General features: G+C 53.2%; 1 protein-coding gene across 2 annotated transcripts; it reads left to right on the top strand.

Annotated features, from left to right (window-relative positions):
* The first annotated feature begins 1,208 nt into the window (after window positions 1-1,208).
* LOC102450711 (E3 ubiquitin-protein ligase TRIM10-like) lies at window positions 1,209-18,660 on the top strand. 2 transcript variants are annotated; one of them, XM_075913608.2, is made up of 9 exons: window positions 1,209-1,409; window positions 4,210-4,675; window positions 7,109-7,204; window positions 10,320-10,550; window positions 10,807-10,829; window positions 13,516-13,631; window positions 14,554-14,763; window positions 15,775-15,819; window positions 16,724-18,660. In XM_075913608.2, the coding sequence occupies exons 2-9, from the start codon at window positions 4,259-4,261 to the stop codon at window positions 17,260-17,262; spliced, it is 1,677 nt and encodes a 558-aa protein (XP_075769723.2). In that variant the 5' UTR covers window positions 1,209-1,409; window positions 4,210-4,258; the 3' UTR covers window positions 17,263-18,660. The 2 variants fall into 2 exon arrangements, with proteins under 2 accessions (XP_075769723.2, XP_075769722.2); XM_075913607.2 differs by having other exon boundaries at window positions 1,210-1,409; window positions 4,218-4,675; window positions 16,724-18,658.
* Window positions 18,661-18,917: the final 257 nt, after the last annotated feature.

The following is an 18,917-nucleotide window of genomic DNA, read 5'->3' as shown; positions in this document are numbered from 1 at the left end:
CCAGATGTCCCACCTTCTCAACTGGAGAGAAGAAGGGGGAACCCATCATATCACATAGAGATGGTAAAACTCCAGGGTAAGATTTTCTTTATAGAAAGAGAAAATTCCCATGGAAGCATGGTAGTGAATGTGTAGATAAAGTAACAAGTCAAATACACCCCTCTAGCAATAAACACGCCATGCACTGAGGAGATCCCAAGTTAAAGTCAATTCTGAGTAATAACTACTATCCTGACACCAGCCACACTGTTCAGTTCATGCTCATGATCAGGAATAGAAACATTTTCACTGTTCAGTATCCAGACACCCCTAACTCTGCTCTCCATTCTGTGAGGCTTTCACACATCTGCTGCATATTAAATCCAGAGGAATGAGTGGAGTAAGGGAGTCTGCCTCTTGGTTCTTCTTCAGCATCCTCCCATTCCCTTGGGCTGAGCTCTTTCTAGCTTTTCCCTCCAAACTGGTCATGTCTTCGTGGGTTAGCAAATGGCTTTCCCTCCAGTGAAGCCATGGCCTTTAGTCTCTAGGGGGCAGGGAGGGGCTACCTCACACAGTACCACCTCCTCCTCCTTACTCTCTGGCCTGGAGTGGCTGCTCCCCAATGCCACCTCGTCCCTTCTTCTCCCAGGACAAGGCAGGGAGGAACAGCTGGGGGAAGAGGATTCCCAGGGTGGTTAAATCTGTTTCCAGCCTCCTTACAACATCCTCCCAGTAGAGTCAGACTCTCTCCTCTGTCTCTCTACGGATCTGTTTCTGGGAGTCACAGAGGAATCAGCCAGGTGTCCACTCCAGCGGCTCCCTGGGATGCAGGATTCCCCAACTGGAAAGGAGCCGCTGTGGAGTGTGAGAAACACTCTGATTCTCTCTCTCCCCAGCGACTGTCACTCTGATTCCAGACATGGCTCATCCTATTCCTATTATCCACAAGAGAATTTTTATGATGATAATCAGATGTTAAAAATTAATTACTATTTGTGATGTTTATTGCAGTTTACAAAAACAAACCAACAAGAGGACCCCAAGAAGAAGAGTCCCTTCAAAATCCTTACTGTATTTTGGTCACTTGGGTTACATGGACATTTTCCTGTTCTTCTACTGTCACCTCTGTTTGAGCAGGAATGGGGCTGGTTTTTTTTAGAGAAGACTAATCTGCCCTCATTGGAAGGATTAAAATGATGACAGCTTCTCATTTCTTCTAGCACTTGCAGTTTCAAAATCAGTCATTTTCATCTGAAAGAGAAAAGCAGATGTACCAGTTTGGAACAAAAAGAATTTCTTAAAACTGTAAGGAAAAGCTACAGTAAAACTCTTCAACTATTTTACAGCTAGATGTAGCTGTGCAAATTGATACAGTTACCTGATGAGGATTTTGGAAGGCTGGGTCACACCTTAAAAACTTCTCAAATCAGGTAAGTGAATCTTGGCTGCTTGAAAACCATTGAACTAAAGGACTTATATTAACCTTAAGAGCTATTATTATTAATTATTATTATTATTTGGCATGGGCAGTTAATACAAAGATTAGGTAATCCCATGAGAATTTATTTTACTTTTTATGTTACATGTACATGCATAATACATTCCAGATCAGTTTTCTAGTGCTGTAACACCATTTGATGTAGCCATTCATTGAGATTGTTATTGTATTTTATTCAGGAGCACTGGGCCAGATCCCACACCAGTGAATGCAAAGGAAGATTTGTAGCAAAAAAACATCCTGTATTTAGCATACTGAAAGAAACCCAGACACCATTACTGTAGTTAGAGCTCCGTGCAGATATAAAATGTATCTGCATCTTCATCTGCAAAACTGAGCAGTAGATATCCACATCCACAGATACGGATACCTGCGGCTATGAAGTGGATATCCATGGATTTGCAGGACCCTAATGATAGTTTCCTGCCTGCTGCCACTATTTTCCTTGCTTTTTCCTGGGGTGGCAGAGGGTGCACTGAATCCTCTTGTTCTGAGAGCCTCAAGGGGGGAAAAAAGTCGTATTATAGGCAGAATCAAACAGAAAAGTGCCTCTCACTTATTTTAAAATCCACAGAAATCAAGTATGTGCCTTAAGTGAAGCAACTTGTTTAAATATGTTGTTGAATAGGGATGGACTTAATTGCTGAATTGGGGGCAGAAACTTCAAGGGCTGTGTCTACATTGGCAAGATTTTTCGCAAAAGCAGGTGCTTTTGCGCAAAATCTTGCCACCTGTCTACACTGGCCGCGTGTACTTGAGCAAGAAAACTGACATTCTAATGTAGGAAATCAGTGCTTCTTGCGCAAATACTCTGATGCTCCCGCTCAGGGATAAGCCCTCTTGCGCAGCTGTTCTTGCGCAAGAGGCCAGTGTAAACAGGCAAACTTAATTTCTTGCACAAGAAAGCCCAATGGCTAAAATGGCCATCGGAGCTTTCTCGTGCAAGAGAGTGTCTACAATGGCATGGATGCTTTTGCGCAAAAGCACATCTCTTGTGCAAAGGCACATGGCAGTGTAGACGCTCTCTTGTGCAAATACTTTAATGCAAAAACTCTTGTGTTAAAAGTATTTGCGCAAAATCATGCCAGAGTAGATGTAGCCTAAGTGTTTAGACATCTACACATGTAATTTGGTGTGGGTTTATGTGTGTCTGCGTGCACTGATCGGCAGAAGCTAATGAGAGATCGATTCATTAAATAGAGATCAGCACAAAAGGAGTTGGACATTGTCAGGTCTAGCCTTAAGAAAAATCAGAAGCTTCAGGGGATAGCTGTGGGTATGTCTATACTACCCCCCTAGTTCGAACTAGGGGGGGTAATGTAGTCATATGGAGTTGCAAATGAAGCCCGGGATTTGAATTTCCCGGGCTTCATTTGTATAAAGCCAGCCGGCGCCATTTTTAAATGCCGGCTAGGTCGGACCCCGTGCCGCGCAGCTACACGCGGCACGGACTAGCTAGTTCGGATTAGGCTTCCTATCTGAACTAGCTGTACACCTCGTGGAACCCCCCCTCCCCCTTCTGACCTTCTGTGCTCTTCCCTGCCAGTATGTCCCGAGCTTCCGGGGTGGTAGGTGGTATGTGACCTCCCTGCACTGGCCCTATACTCGGTGCATGCATCACCCTTGGTGGGGTCAGCTTCCAGCATTTCCCTTGTGCCTACCTGTCCCATGCTATTGGACTCAGCATCTTTTCCCCCCACATGCTGACCACCACTTCCCCTGGCTTCACACCAGTGGCGCCGTAGTGTTCCAGTGCAAACCATTTCCCTGGGCCCATGATTGGAGTTTGGGGCCTCGCTGCCCCATCACAACATACAAGAATCATACATGCACAGAGATAGAATATACATATTGGCTGTGTCTAGACTGGCAAGTTTTTCGGCAAAATCATCTGACTTTACGGAAAAACTTGCCAGCTGTCTACACTGGCCGCTTGAATTTCCACAAGAACACTGACGATCTCATGTAAGATCGTCAGTGTTCTTGCGGAAATACTGTGCTGCTCCCATTCGAGCAAAAGCCCTCTTGTGCAAATCATTTGCGCAAGAGGGCCAGTGTAAACAGCACAGTACTGTTTTCCGCAAAAAAGCCCCAATCGCGAAAATGGCGATCGGGGCTTTTTTGCGAAAAACTGCGTCTAGATTGGCTATGGACGCTTTTCCGCAAAAAGTGCTTTTGCAGAAAAGTGTCCTGCCAATCTAGATGCGATTTTTCCGAAAATGCTTTTAACAGAAAACTTTTCTTTTAAAAGCATTTCTGGACAATCATGCCAGTGTAGCCGTAGCCATTCAGAAAACTGATACTTTAAAAATGGCCTGTCACATGGTGCATTTTGCCTAAAGCATCTTTGAAATATGTATATTCATAAGTCAGTTTTCATAAAGCATGCTGGGGTCTGGAAGCCAGGCCAGCAGCCACAGTGGAAGAGAGGTGAGCGGGGTGATCTATGGTCCTGCCTTTCAGAAAGCTTCCATGACACAATTATGAGAGGGGCAATGGTGCAAACAGATTTTCCCACTGCAGAAAACAAGTTTTGTTTTCAGGATAAGTCTGCAGGAGTGGCTAAAAATAGAAATGATTGTTCACCATCACTTGTCAACAAAATTATATATTTTTTCTTTTTAAAAGTTTCATATTTGTCCATGACTTAGCTCAAAACATTTTTTTCATAAAACAGCTTGAATGAAATAAAAGCTCTTTTTTGTTTCTTTGTTTATGTTTTTGACTACCAGCAAAACAGCTGTTGATCTGGAACAGAAGCCCAGAGATCTCCCAGAAGCCATGGCCACACCGACTCCTGCACGGGAAATCCAAGAGGAATCCAAATGTCCCATCTGCCTGGACTATCTCACAGACCCAGTGAGCACAGACTGTGGACACAGCTTCTGCCGAGGCTGCATCACTCAGTACTGTGAGGCGCACACACAAAGGGACTATGACTCTTTGTACTGCCCCAGCTGCAGAACCCAAATCCAGAAAGAGGCCCTCCGGAATAACTATCAGCTCGCAAATATCGTGGAAAAACTCAGACAACTGGATTTCAGCCCAGGCAATGAGAATCCATGTGGGAGACACGGCAAAGCCCTGGATCTGTTCTGCGAGGAGGACTGGGAGGCCGTGTGTGTGGTTTGCTGGAGATCCCCAGAGCACAAATCTCACCGGGTGCTGCTCCCAGAGGAGGCTGCCCAGCCATACAAGGTAGGACACTCTGGATGAGGGCTAATTCCATCCTTCCCTTTTCAGACTCAGTCTCTCTGAGCCCCAGAATCTCCCCATTTCCCAGATTTTCCCCCTGATCTCTGGGTCTGTCCCCTGCAGCTCCTTCCTCTGGGCAGGTGCAGGGATCCCCAAGCACTCATGGCACCCAGCCCCCTGCCGTACATGCAGGGGCTGGACTTGAAGACCACTCAGGGCTCCGTCCAGAGCTGTGATTCTACCCCTAGGGAGAGGTGGGCCCCACAGCCCTGCGAGAGGCACTTTCCCCCACACAGGATTGAATCAAGATGTGTCTGTGCTGCTGCCAGGCTGGGAAAGGAGGGAATGAGCTGCTCCCATCACAGCCCTGAAGGCCCAGGCACGGCCCCCAGTAACGACAAACAACAACAGGGAATCCTCAGGCCAGACAGGCGGCTGGTGACAGACACAGAAACAGTGTCCAGAGGCAGCAAAGGGATCAGGAGGGTGCACAGGGAGCGCCAGGAGGCTCTGAAATTGTTCCATGAAGATGATCAGAGTTCTGCCTGTCTGGCTTGGCATCTGTTCCCGGGCTCATCGCACTCACACGGTGGTTCCCAGAGAGGAAGCTGCCCAGGAATACTTAGGGCTAAGTTGCTGTTCAGTCTAATGAGTAATAACTTTAGATTGTAATTACTGGTTAATGGCATCACCAGTTGCCCCACACAGATGTAACCGTGTCATATGGGTAAATCACAGAATCTCAAGGCTGGCAGAGACCCCAGGAGCCATTCCCTGGGAGTCGCTGTAACAACACAAGGGAAGGGCAGACGGTAGAGAAGATACATGGCAGAATGCAGGAGCTAATCTCTTAGCATGAAAGAACATTTGTCCAATACAACAGGCATGTGTTAGTTACAAGGCAAAAAGTATCCTTTAAGCCAGGGGTCTCCAACCTTTTTAAGCATGAGATCACTTTTTGAATTTAAGTGCCACCCAAGATCTACCTCAAGCCCATATATCCTTGCCCCACCTCCTTTGGGCTCCTTGCCCCACCTCTTTCTGAGGCCCCGCCTCTGCTCACTGCATCCTCCCTCCCCACTTTCATTAATTTTCATCAGGCTTGGGCAGAGGGTTGGCATGCAGGTTCTGGTCTTGGGTTAAGAGATTCAGAGCATGAAGAGCTCTGAGCAGAGCTTGGGGCAGGCTGTTGGGGTTCTAGGTGCTGGCCCTGGGAAGGTGTTTGGATGCAGGGAGCTCAGGGCTAGGGCAGGGGCTTGAGGTACAGGAGGTGGTTCGTGACTTGGGTAGGAGTTCAGGCTGTGGGCAGTGGGGCTAAGGCAGGCTCACCCCTGTCCTGGCCCTGCACCACTCCCAAAAGCAGCCAGCAAACATTCTGTATCCCTAGTCCTGTTGTGCCCCCTCTCTGCTCTGTGGGGACAGGATACAGGGAGGAGAAGGGGGCACCATGACATTAGCGCCTCCTCTCCCTCCCCTGCCCAGCACAACCTGGAGGCTCCTGGGGGAACAGCTCCAAGGCAAAGGGCCAGAGATGCATATCAGTGGGAGAAGGAGTAGCTGAAGTGCTGGCACTTGATAGCCACATGGCCAAACCAGTTAGGATCCTCTGTCAGAGATTCCAAGATCTACCAGTAGATCCCAATTGACTGGTTGGTCACCACTGCTTTAAACAGTCTTAATGCAGCAGATACAGCACAGAGGTCTTAAGGGAGCAGCTGGACTCAGTTTGTTGGCAGGCATGGGGCTCTCTCTATTGACTCTGCTTTGAAAACACGGTGGCTGCAGACTAGGGCCTGTGTGTACAAAGGGGCCCAGAGTGGCATGGAGACTGGGAGGGAGTCTCATGGTCCCCATGGCTGTGTCTAGACTGCATCCCTTTTCCGTAAAAGGGATGCAAATTAGACACATCGCAATTGCAAATGAAGCAGGGATTTTTGAAAAAAGCGCCAGTCTAGACGGGGATCTTTTGGAAAATAAAGCCTTTTCTGAAAGATCCCTTATTCCTTTTAAGAGGAATAAGGGATCTTTCAGAAAAGGCTTTATTTTCCAAAAGATCCACGTCTAGACTGGCGTTTTTTTCCGGCAAAGCCCCGAGATGGAAAAAAGCGGCAGCCGTGTTTATGCAAATGAAAGGGGGGATTTATATCCCCGCTTCATTTGCAATTGCGATGTGTCTAATTTGCATCCCTTTTACGGAAACGGGATGCAGTCTAGACACAGCCAACGTGTTCAGGTCCAGGAAAGAGTCTGTTCCCCAGAGCTGAGCTCTGTGAAAGTCCCAAAGCTCGGCTCTCTCGCTGACAGGTAGAAGATATCACCTCCCCAAGGAGTCTGTCTAGGGAGACTGATGATTGTCTTGCAGTTTGGGTGGAAAAACACCCCCTACAAATAGTCACCACTGCAAAATAAAACCACAAACTCATTTCTGTTGTACAGGAAAAGCTCCAGGCCCATGTGGAGACTCTGAGGGAAAGGAGAGCGAAGCTGCTGAGGTTAAAGGAGACCAGTGAGCAGAGAAGCCAGCAGTATCTGGTAGGTGTCTGTCATTTTTCACCAGCTGGGAGACAGGTAGGGCTTAGGGTTATTTATAGTTAGGTTTCTCTGTGGCCTTGGTGAATGTGGGTTTATGTGAGTTTCTCCATTCTCATGGGATAGTGTGTGAGTCGCAAATATTCTCTTTCTGTAAAAAATGGAAGATGCATTTCAGTGAATAAATTAATTTCTATTCACTGTGATGTTCACAAACAACTTCTCCCAAATGCGACGCGCACTCGGGGGCGGCACTGCACATGGACCGCGCGCTCGGGGCTTGGAGCGCAAGAATGTGCCACATGCCTGGGAGTGGGGCCCTCTTAGGCACGCGGGCCCCCCCTTAGGCGCGGGGCCCAATTTGGGGGAATCGGCTTAAAGCCGGCCCTGGATATTGAGAGCAAAGCTGTAAAAAAGTCCTCCCCTTGTGATGACAACATATAGTCAAGCATCCAGTTATGAAGGATCAAAGGTTTTGAACCCCAGTCAGGGGAGCTGATACTCTTGACAGCCCACTAAGCAAGGTGGGGGGGAGGCAGCTCCATGCTCCTGGAAGGGGTGGAGCCTCAGAAGGAAGGGGTAGGGATGCCCCCTGCACTTTGGTGGAGATTTAAAGGGTCTGGAGGTCTGGGTGCCACTGTTGTAGTTTCCCCTTTGGCCTCCCGTTGGAGGGTGTGATGGGGTGTATTTGCCCTGCACTGGTCAAGGGGAGGCTCACCAGGCCTACTGGGCTGAGAAGGCCCCTCCCACGCAGCCCTACTGGGCATGCTCCAACTGCAGGCCCAGTATAAAGGCCAGAGGAGCAGCTCAGTTGGTCCTGGCCTCCGGAGGGGCAGGAGCTCTTGTGGGAGCACAGGAGCAGCTGCCCTTGTGGTCAGAGCCCAAACCGCCACCCCCAGCTGGAGCTGCAGCCACAACCACCACGCGGACACTGTCCCTCCAGTTGCAGCCTCCGCTCCAGCGTCCTCCCACACAGGTGGGGACTGTGCCAGTCAGCAGAGGAGGGTAGGAAGCAGCCCAGGGCGGGGAGCAGGAGGAGTCCTGGACCGAGCCAGTGATGGAAGCCGCCAACCACTGATAGGGCCCTGGGTGGGGCTTGGTGGAGAGGGAGGGCCTGGGCCCCCCTACTACAAACCCTTACGCCCCAACAAAGAGCATTAGAGATTCGGCCACTGGGACATACTGACCCTGGGAAGCTCAGCTTCGGATTGCACCAGACGTTTGGATGCTGAAAGTGACCTGGGACAGTCCCATATTTAAGGGCTGTTCCCAGTGTTCTGACTTTGTCCCATATTTCCCTAGAGCAGCCAGCACTCAGCAGGGTTTCGGTGAGCACACGAGCCAATTTTCTGTGGTCCTTTCCCTCACAGAGCAGGGAGCCTGTGCTGCAGCTGCCAGATGGGAAAGGGAAGGGGTGGGAAAGGCACATGCGAGTCCTTGGGGCTGCTCCTACTCAGCCTGGGGCTGCAGCTCCTGGGAGTTAAGGAAGATGCGAGGGCAGGATGGGAGGGGTTAAAGGTTGCACTGAGGGGGCATGGGGCAATACAGGGGGGTCAGACTGTAGGAACAGGGAGAATCATGGGGCTGAGGGGAATGAAGCTGGAACAGAGAGAAGATGTGAGGGGAGGCTGGAGCTCTGGGGAGTGAGGTGTCTCAGGATACATCTAGACACAGTTTTGTTTCAGAAAAAGCTGCACAAAATGTGCCCCATATTCTGTATTTCCTTTTTCCCGATTCTTTTGTCAGAAGAGGCTTTGCCGACATTTGGCCAGTCTAGACTGGGCCAAATGTTGGGAAAAAACCCCTTTTCAGAAGCCCCCTTATTCCTCATAGAAGGAGGAATGCAGGGGCTTCTGAAAAAGCACGTTTGCTCTTCCCCCCAAAAGTGGAAGAACAAATGTGTTCCCTGGATGCAGAACCTCTGATATCCCAGAAAAACTGTACAGTGTAGATGTACCCTCATTTGGAGGTCACATCAGTAAGGGCTGAGGATTTTTTGGAAGAAGTTTTTTGCTTCTCACCTGTGTGGTCTCCAGCTGATTTTTCTGTGGATCAGTGATCCCCTCCCATACATAGAGGCATTGAAACTTTTTGTGTTGGACATAAGTTAATATTTAACTTTATTTAAAATGAATTTTGATAAACTAACATATACAATTTAAAATGCTTCATCTGTTTCATTTAAATTGAACCGTTCTCCCTCGCTGCAGCTGGTTCAGAAAATATGGTCACTGTACCCAGCCTGGCCCTGCCTCCCCTCTTCCCCCAGCACACAGATCTGTGAATAGATTAAATCATGGCATGTCTCTTCTGAAAGGCGGCCAACCCCAGTGGGAAAACTGGTGCTCAGGGCTTCAGCCACTGAAACTGAGTGCTGGTGGCTCCCCTCCAACTCTTCCCCATGGGGCTGGATCCCTGATTCCCTCCTTCCCCACCCCTGTTACAGGGCTGAAGCCTTGAGTTGTGCACACACACACACACACACACACACTCTGCAGAGCTGAAGCCCCAAGTGCCCCCTTGCCACTGCACAGCTGAAGCCCCAAGTGCTGCCCCTCCACTACCCTTCACAGGGCTGAAGCCCCAAGTGCCAGCAGCACCCCCTCTTGGTGTCCCATATTTGGCATGGGAAAATCTGGTCACCCTATGGATGCGTGATAGTTAGATACACTTCAAGGAGTCATGGGACGTGATACAAACAACTGAGTTTCTTCCCTGTCTGCTGCTGGGCTGGTCTCGGACCCTGGCTTGGCCCTGGTGTTACCAGGTTTGGCCTGGGGCACTGCTGCCTGTCTCTGATTCTGGCTTGTCATGTCACCTGGTAGCCTGAATCTGACCTCAGTCCTGCCCCCACGTGGCTCCAGACACTGACTCTGGCTCGGCCTTTGTCATGACTCTGGCTCTTAGTTATGGCCACAGCCCTTAGTAAGATCCTGACTCAGGCTTTGGGTCTGACTCAGGCTTTAGATCCTGACCTCCAGCCGCAGCTCTAGGTCTGACAGCTCAGGCTCTGGTCCCTGCACAGATGTCTTAGAAATTGTCTCTCTTGCCAGACTGTGTTAAGGGCCTTCAGGCTCCATTACTGCCCCCGACCAGCCCTTTCCCTGTTTTCACACAGAAACAGACACAAGCCGAGCAGCGGAAGATTGTGACCGAGTTTCAGCAGCTGCGGCAGTTCCTGGAGGAGCAAGAGCGACTCCTGCTGGCCCAGCTGCAGAAGCTGGATGAGGAGCTTGCGAAGCACCAGACCGAGAATGACAGGAAACTCTCTGAGCAGATTTCCCGTCTCAGCGAGCTGATCGGGGAGCTGGAGGGGAAGTGTCAGAAGCCAGCGAGTGAATTCCTGCAGGTGAGACAGAGGGGAAACAGCTCAGCCCCCCACACAGGGAAGGGAGGCTCCTGAATCACAAGTGCCGGGGTCCAGCTGTCAGCTCTGGGTGTAACTCGGCGGGTGCTTTGCTGACACGTGAGCGACTGTTGGGCTTTGCAGAGTCCCAGGCACAGAGCTACGTCTAAACCGCTTCTCTGAGGCCCCCTTTGTCTGTCTGATGGGCTATTCCCTGTGTATTGTGTGGAGTTGACGTTCTTTTCCCTCTCTCCTCCAGGATATCAGAAACACCTTGAGCAGGTACGTGGCTCTCACTCTCCCAGCCCTGTGCGGTGTGAGGGGATGAGCTAGGAGCTGATGTTAGCACCACGTTCCCCAGGGCTCCACGGCCAAATGTGGAGGGGGGGAAGGTCATAGGCTGTACGCAAATTTCTCTGATAAACTTCAGTTTGAGGTTCTCACATTGTGCAGAGACTCTGGAATTCTCCATTCAGTGACCTCAAGTGTTTCCTAGGGTATGTCTACACTACAGTACTATTTCTAATTAACTTAATTTGAAATAGTTAATTCAAATTAAACTAATCTGAATTAACACATCTACACACAAAAACTATTTTGAAATAGCATTTTGCTATTTCAAAATAGTGCGTCCACTCTGAGTGGACCCTGAACCAAAGTTAAGGCTGGCCAAAACCAGTGCCGGCAGCACATCAGGTTAGGACTTAGTGTATGGGGCCTCTGCCTGAGGCTAACTGAGCTCCGTGCTTAAAGGGACCCTACACCCACCCTGGACAGACAGTTCTCAGGATTCTCCACTTGCTTGTATACCTCGATGAGGGACAGAAAAGCAGTCCTGTCTTGGAGTGCCCTGAGTGCCCGCACTCGGGACACCACAGCACTCGGCCACATGGAGCCAGAGCTGCTCCTGAGCACGCTGGTGCGTCTCGTGGGGTCGTTGCCATCAGCCCAGCTGTTCTTGCTGCAGGCTGCCATCAGGGAGTTCTATCGGGGGGCTGTCAGGATCCAGATGGCCCTGCAGGAGAGCGTCCACCCTGAGGAGCCCTCAGAGCCTCCCCGGTGCTCCCCACCGGGGGCTCGTGCCCCATTCCTCCCTCACGTCCAAAATTGACGTACATTCAAAAATAGAAAATGGGTTAATTGAACAAAACTGGGGGCGGGGTAGGAATGAACCTCTGGGGAGACTGGGAAAAGGAGGTGGGAGAGGGGAAGAGAGAGGGTGGGAGAGGAGAGAAGGAAACCTGGGAGGAGAGAGCTGGAAGGGGGAAGCAAGGGGAAGAAGGGGGAGGGGAAGCTCAGGGCTCGGGGTTGGAGCTCTCGCCGGACCAACTTGATTTTCATGCAAATCTGCTCCTGGATTTGCATGTGGCCTTTGGTGGCCAGGCTGGCAGCTATCCTGCCATAGATGGCCACGTTCCTTCATCTAGTGCGGAGATCATGGACGTTGGGGACATCCCCCCCAAACTTGAATAAGGTCCATGATCTCCACCCTGGACCAGGAAAGTGCCTGCCTTCTCCAGCCCCTGTCAGGTTCCTGAGAGCTGGCAGACTGCTCCTGGGAAGCGGTGGAAGGCTGGCTGCCAGTGGCTTGCTGGCTCATGTTTTGGGGGCTCTGGGTCAAAGGCCCCGGTGGCCACTGCTGGCAGGCTTGGAGCTAGCATAGGTGCTATGGCCAGAGTCTACCCCATTAATTGCTCTGGGTCTGGGAGGGAGGAGAGTAAGTTTTCCTGGCTGTACCCAAAGTGGCCACCAGGGCTCCCTGGGAAGGGATGGATGCTCCCTATTTCAAATTAAGTGTCTATACAGGACTTAATTCAAAATAGCTATTTTGAATTTGGCGTTACTCCTCATGGAATGAGGTTTACCAAATTCAAATTAAGTGCTCCGCTATTTTGAGTTAATTTTGAAATAGCGGTTTGCATGTATAGACGCTATTAAAGTTAATTCAGAATAACGGCTGTTATTTCAAATTGTCTTTGCAGTGTAGACATACCCCTAAAGCTGCCCCCTCCCTGGGGACTGGCTGCCCCAGGACTGAGGGGCGGGACATGGGCCTGTCCCTGCTGGGCGCTGGGCACCGTTCAGCCCAGGGCAGCAGGGATCCAGGGGCTTTCCCGCCCAAGGGCTGTTTGGAGACCTGTGTAGCGGGGGAAGGGGAGCTGGTGTCTCAGTCTAGTCCAAGGGCTGGGCAGGGGATTGGGGGGCCAAAGGAGGTTAATGACTGAGGTTTCAGGATCTGGGTTCCGACTGGGCCCTGCTCATCTCAGGTGGCTCCTGGCTGGCGGGGCAGTGGGGTAAAGCAGGTTCACCCCGTCCTGGCCCTGCACCACTCCCAAAAGGGCCAGAGAGCTTGCTGTATCCCTAGCCCTGTTGTGCCCCTCCTCTGCTCTGTGGAGACAGGATACAGGGAGGGAGGGGGCATCTTGACAGCAGCAGCCTCCTCTCCCTGCCCTGCCCAGAAAGCAGGATGCCCCCCCACCCACAGGGAAACCTCTCCGAGGCAAAGGGCAGGAGATGCCCAGCAGTGGGGGGAGGGGCAGCTGAAATGCTGGGTTCAATGGCCTCTTGGTTCAACCAGTCAGGATCCCCTGTCAGAGGCTCCAGGATCTACCAGCAAATCCCATCGACTGCTCGGTGATCACTGGTCCAGTCCCCAGCGGGCAGATTCTACAGCCCTGCCCCCGGGAACCTCCCGTCCCTCAGCGCCTGGAGGCCCAGGGGTGAATTGGCCGAGGAGACTCAGTTCCCCTTTGTCCCCAGAGTTGGTCTCCTCAGGCCGGATGTGAGGAACATTCCTGAGTCCCTGCGGGGAAGGTCGCCCGGCCGAGGGCTGCGCTGCCCCTGCTCTCAGGCTGGGAGAACTAGAGAAATTCTAACTCCAGCCCCATCAGGGCAGCGACTCACTGGCCAGAGGGTGAGAACTGAGTCACTCAGTGCAGGGTCACCAGGGCACGTTGTTTCTCCCCAGGTGTGAGGAGGGGCAGGCCCAGCAGCCAGAGGAGATGGCTCCTGCACTGGAGAAGCGAGTCCGGGATTTCTCCCAGAAAGTTATTGCGCTGTCGGAGAGTCTGAGGGAGTTCAGAGGTACCTAAGAGGGACCGAACAGGGCGCATGGCACAAAGTGGGGGTGCGGGACATTCAGGTTCATTCGTTTAATCCCCTATTTCTTCAGAAACGTTTGCAATGACACTGACTGAAAGTGAGAAATGACAGAGAAACAAATCATGCCCCGTTCTCTTCTCCTGGAGCATGGGGTGGGGGTGGGGGAGGATGATGCATTTCTCCTGTGGTGCTCTGACCGCCCCTTCCCATGTCTGACATGTTCTGCTGTCACGGGGTGTGGGGGATTCACTGGGCCCTCCCCACCCCCAATCCACAGCCAGATGTGACTCTCACCAGCGAGTAGAACAGAAGGTTTATTCACAGACGGGCACAGGGCAATGCGGGATCCTTGTTACAGAACCAGGAGCAGGCAGGACCATTCCTCCTCTAAGCCCCTTCTCCCATCTTAACCCAGCCTGAGACCGACCCTTCCCCAGGCCCTAGGCCCCCACTAGCAGTTGGCCTCATCTGCCCTTTGTGTCCTTCTGGGGCAGAAGTTATCTCTTCTTGTCTGGCCCTCAAGTGTGAGAAGCTGAATACAAGTCTTCAGCCAGCCATCCCTCCCCTCCCTTCCCCCAGGCAGTGTTGCAGCGTGCAGGGAAACTGAGGCACCACAGTGTCACCACAGAAGGGCACAGGCAGTAGGAATCCCATAGAGAACAACAAAGCAAAGAGAGTGACTGTAAAACAGACTGGACACGATGAGGTCAGGAGTGACTAGAATCCCCACAACAACACACAGGCCCAGGCAAGTTGGACCCGGATTAGTTCTGTCCAATCACCTTTGTGTTAGGAGCAGTAAGTGCCTTGTGTGACTCCCACGCCGCACACACAGGAGCTTTCAATTGTCAGGCTTTTGCTGTGCAAGCAATTTTCAGGTTATTCTCTTTTCTGATGTGCACAGGTCACTTCTCCACAGTGGGTCTCTGGACTTCGCTAACTGCTCCTGGACCGGTCACTTTGGGTGTCAGTCTGCAAGTGCCTTGTGTGGGCAACACAGCTGTGTCCTTCAGAACAACTCAGGAACACGGCACTTTAAGAGCAAGGTCACTGTGGGAAACATTTCCCATATGGCCAGCACACGGCTCACCAGGCCCAAGCCCAGCCACTCAACGTAAATGCTCAGTTTTTCTACAGTTATGAATAAAAAAGGCCCCTGGTGCCAGTTCTCAGCCCTTCCCGTACTGGCTAGTGCCAAGCAGACACAGCGGAGAAGAGGTAGGACCCAGGCATCAGGGAGGCTCAGATCAATTCCCGACTTACCAAAGGTCACAACACTCAGGCTCAGATTTACCAAAATCCCTTCGCTTGGGCCCCTGCGTCTGTCCCAGACAGAGGGCTGCAGGGCGGATGCCCCAGGGCAGTGCAGCCCCCCTAGATGCAGGTTGGCTCTGTGGGAGCTGCAGGGGCCCAGCCGCCCTGAGAACCAGGGATGCAAACCTCGTGTCTAACCCGTTATCTGACTAGATGGGTCTGGCTGGCGATTGCCCCATCCCCGGTGGAGCAGTCCCCGACCTGCGGGGCTCTCACCACCAGCCCTGGGCGGGGGCTGCTGCCGGCTCCCTGCTCCCATCGGAGAGCCCCGTCCCCCGCGGGCCCAGGAACAGCCCCCTTCCCGTGGCCGGCACGGAGCCTCTCCACCTCCACTGGGTACCGGTGAACCAGCCCCAGTGAGCACGGCCCAGCCAGGGTGCTGCCTCCTGGTTAGCCCCTTAACCTGGCACATCCCTGCTGAGAGCCAGGCCCTTGGCCAAAGGGCAGCACCCGACATCTGAACCCTCAGTCACAGGGTGTTTGTCTGAGCTGGGCCCAGCCCCTCCCTGAGCTCTGGTCCCGCCTGGCCGCCCGTCTGGGCCAAAAGGCTGCAGGGAACTACAAAGCCCCCCCCCCCTCCCCACGTCGAGGGGTCCCTCCAGCACAGGGGCCTCTGGTGCCTCCTCCCAGCAGCTGCAGGCCAAAGGCCTGTGCCCAAGAGGGCTGGGAATGGTGTGGGACTGCAGAGGTGGGGGAAGGGGGACAGGGGTGTGTCCCAGGGAGGGATGGGGGTGGAACAGAAATGGGGGGGGGGGAAGGGATTTCACTCTGCAAACCTTCAATCTCACCTCTTTTATCCTTCCCCCTCCAGTCACTCTGCCGGCTGCACTAGTGGCACAAAGAGGATACAGCCCAGGTGAGCTGCCTCAGACCCCCTCAGAGCCAGGCCTGCTGGCCACTGCCGGGCACAGTGCGGTGCCTCAGGACAGGCAGGCACGGGGCAGGCTGCTTAGCACCACTGGCCGGGCCCCAGCCAAACTACCCCCCGCCCCAAACCCTGAGTTTCCTCTAGGCCAGGGGCCACCTTCTGCTCCCCCTTTCTTATCCCAAGCCCCCCACAGACCAACCCTCAGCCCAGAGTCCCTCCCCAAAACTGGAGCCCCCTCTTACATCCCAAACCCTCATCCCCAGGGCTATCCCAGAGCCCTCAGCCCCTCCAGCACCCAACTCCCCGCCTGAGTGTGCAGCCCCCTCCGGTATCCAACACCCTCGGCCTTCCCCCAGCCTGGAGCCCTGGGTCTGAGCGTAAGAAAAGACACCTGTGAAAAGGGAAGAGGAACCAAGCAATAACCTGGGGAAACGCCACAGCCCCATTGCACAGATCAGCGGGGGGAGACGTGTCACAGGGGGAATCACAAACCCTGCCCAGAGGCAGCTGGGACCCAGGGACATTTCAATGGGGAGGGGCCCAGCTGAGGGCAGGGCCTGGATTCAGCCAGCCCTGACCAGGCAGTTTCCATCCCGTCCCTCTGGGGTCCCCGGCCCAGAGTCGCTTGTCCCCGGCCCAGGGAGAGGGGGGCAGATTCCCAGTGTCAGGGCCCCTCTGACCCCTTCTCTCTGCCACGGCCCCTCCCTGCCGGGGAGTGAGCTGCCCCTTGGGCTGGGCCGAGACCTCAGGGCTGCTCCCCACTCAGAGCCGGGTGCCCCTGGAGGCAGGAGAGTCCCTGAGTCACTGCCCAGCTGGGGCAGATTCTGTCCTTGACGCCATCAACCCCCCCCAGAGCGGAGCTCTGCCCCTCACACTCTGATTCTCCCCCCAGCCAACGTGACTCTGGATCCAGACACGGAGAGTCCCGACCTCATCCTGTCGGAGGATGGGAAACGTGTGAGATTTGAATACTCGCATCTTAACACCCCGGAGATGTCCTATCTGCGGTTACTGCCCTACACCCCGGAGAGATTTGACTCTGTGCCCTGTGTGCTGGGCCGTGAGGGCTTCACCTCGGGCAGACATTGCTGGGAGGTGCAGGTGGGGGATGGGCAATGGGCTGTGGGGGTGGCCAGAGAGTCTGTGAGCAGGAAGGGATGGATCAGCCTCAGCCCCAAGAACGGGATCTGGGCTGTGCAGCAAAGAGGGGATGTGTTCTGGGCTCTCACTGACTTTGTGATCCCCCTGCCTCTGAGGCCCCCCAGCAGGATCCAGGTTTGCCTGGACTGTGACCGGGGGCAGGTGACATTTATCGATGCTAGTTCCAAGGCCCCGATCTTCACTTTCCCGCCAGGCTCCCTCCCCAGGGAGAGAATCCGACCCTGGCTGGGGGTATGGAGCATAAACACCCAGCTCCGACTGTCTCCCTGACACCAGCCCCTCTGGCCTCACACACCCCAGTCTGTGTGACCCTGGAGGACTCCCCTGTACCCAGCCCCTGGCTCCTCCTCTCTGTGATCCCTGAAACCTCCTCCCCCTGCCTCACAGATTCGGAGAAGGAAGAAATGCAGCCCCAGGGAGCAGACAGGCCCTGAAGGGCAGAGCCGGGGGATGGGCATGGACAGAACTAACAGCTGGGTTGGGGACAGACAAAATTTCAGATGAGGTCACACAAATCAACCAACCCAATGGCTCTACCCCTCACTACTCCCCTGGCTGCCTTGGGGAGTCTGGGGGCCAGCTGGGCTCAGGAAAGCAGCCGGCCCCCGGCTCCTGAAGCTGCTGCCTGCTGGGAACGTTGCTCTCCCCTGCAGAGCTGGAGACAAGGAGCGAGCGCCAGGCAGGGGCTGGGCTATTGCAACGCTGAACGGCGCTGCCTGGAATTGTAGCTGCCCAGAAAGTCCCTGGCACGACGCTGTGAGCCCCCAGCCTGAGTTACGGGGGATGGGAGTGTCTGGGACAAGCCAGCCGGTCAGGCAGGGAGCCGGAGGCGCTCAGCAGAGAAAATCAGAGCAGCCAGACTGGGTCAGACAAATGGTCCATCCAGCCCAGTGTCCTGCCAGCTAATTTTCCGGAATAACTGGCCAGTGTAGACACAGCCTGAGGGTTACAGGAATTGGAGTAAGAAGTTCTCCAGTTTGGCAATATTTTGACATTTTCGAAATAACTGCCTGCTGTGTAGACACAGACTAAGGATATGTCTACACTACAGCACTAATTCGAACTAACTTAATTCGAATGAGTTAATTCAAACTAAGGTAATTCGAACTAGTGCATCTAGACCTAAACACTAGTTCCAATTAGCGTTTTGCTAATTCGAGCTAGCATGTCCACATTGAGTGGACCTTGAACCGAGATTAAGGATGGCAGGAAGCAGTGCCGGCAGGGCATCAGATTAGGACTTAGAGCGTGGAGCTGCTGCCTCAGGCTAGCCGAGGGCTGTGCTTAAAGGGACCCGGCCCCCACCCCGGACAGACAGTTCTCAGGGGTGCCCCGCTCACTTGTCTACCTCGATGAGGGACAGCAAAGCAGTCCTGGCTTAGAGTGCCCTGAATGCCCACACTCGGCACATCACAGCACTCAGCCATCAGCCCGGCTGCACTTGCCGCAGGCTGCCATCCGGGGGGGGGGGGGTGGTCAGTCGGGGGGCTGCAGGAGAGCTTCCACCCCGAGGAGCCCATGGAGCCACCCCAGTCCTCCCCATCGGGGGCTTGTACCCCATTCCTCCCTCACCTTCTTCCACATACCCCTCCCTAGCCCCCCTTCCTGATGTACAAAATAAAGGACACGTGTGTTCAAAACCAGAAACTCTCTTTATTGAACAAAACTCAGGGAGACTGGGAAAAGGAGGTGGGAGAGGGGAAGAGAGAGGGTGGGAGAGGGGAGGGCAACTAAAATGATCAGGGGTTTGGAACAGGTCCCATATTAAGAGAGGCTAAAGAGACTGGGACTTCTCAGCTTAGAAAAGAGGAGACTGAGGGGGGATATGATAGAGGTCTATTAAAGCATGAGTGGTGTGGAGAGGGTGCATAAAGAAAAGTTCTTCATTAGTTCCCATAATAGAAGGACTAGAGGACACCAAATGA

The sequence above is a fragment of the Pelodiscus sinensis genome, chromosome 19 (genome assembly GCF_052426305.1).
Source record: "Pelodiscus sinensis isolate ZL-2025 chromosome 19, ASM5242630v1, whole genome shotgun sequence".
In the NCBI taxonomy this organism is placed as follows: Eukaryota; Metazoa; Chordata; order Testudines; family Trionychidae; genus Pelodiscus; species Pelodiscus sinensis.
The sequence above is the reverse complement of the archived record's forward strand: the minus strand, read 5'-3'. Positions and strand labels throughout refer to the sequence as shown.

Coding starts and splice junctions, on each gene's coding strand:
- LOC102450711 (XM_075913608.2), top strand. CDS start 4,259: ATGGCCACACCGACTCCTGCACGGGAAATCCAAGAGGAATCCAAATGT. Junction 10,551..10,806: donor CAGCGAGTGAATTCCTGCAG/GTGAGACAGAGG, acceptor TCTCTCCTCCAG/GATATCAGAAACACCTTGAG. Junction 15,820..16,723: donor ACAAAGAGGATACAGCCCAG/GTGAGCTGCCTC, acceptor TTCTCCCCCCAG/CCAACGTGACTCTGGATCCA.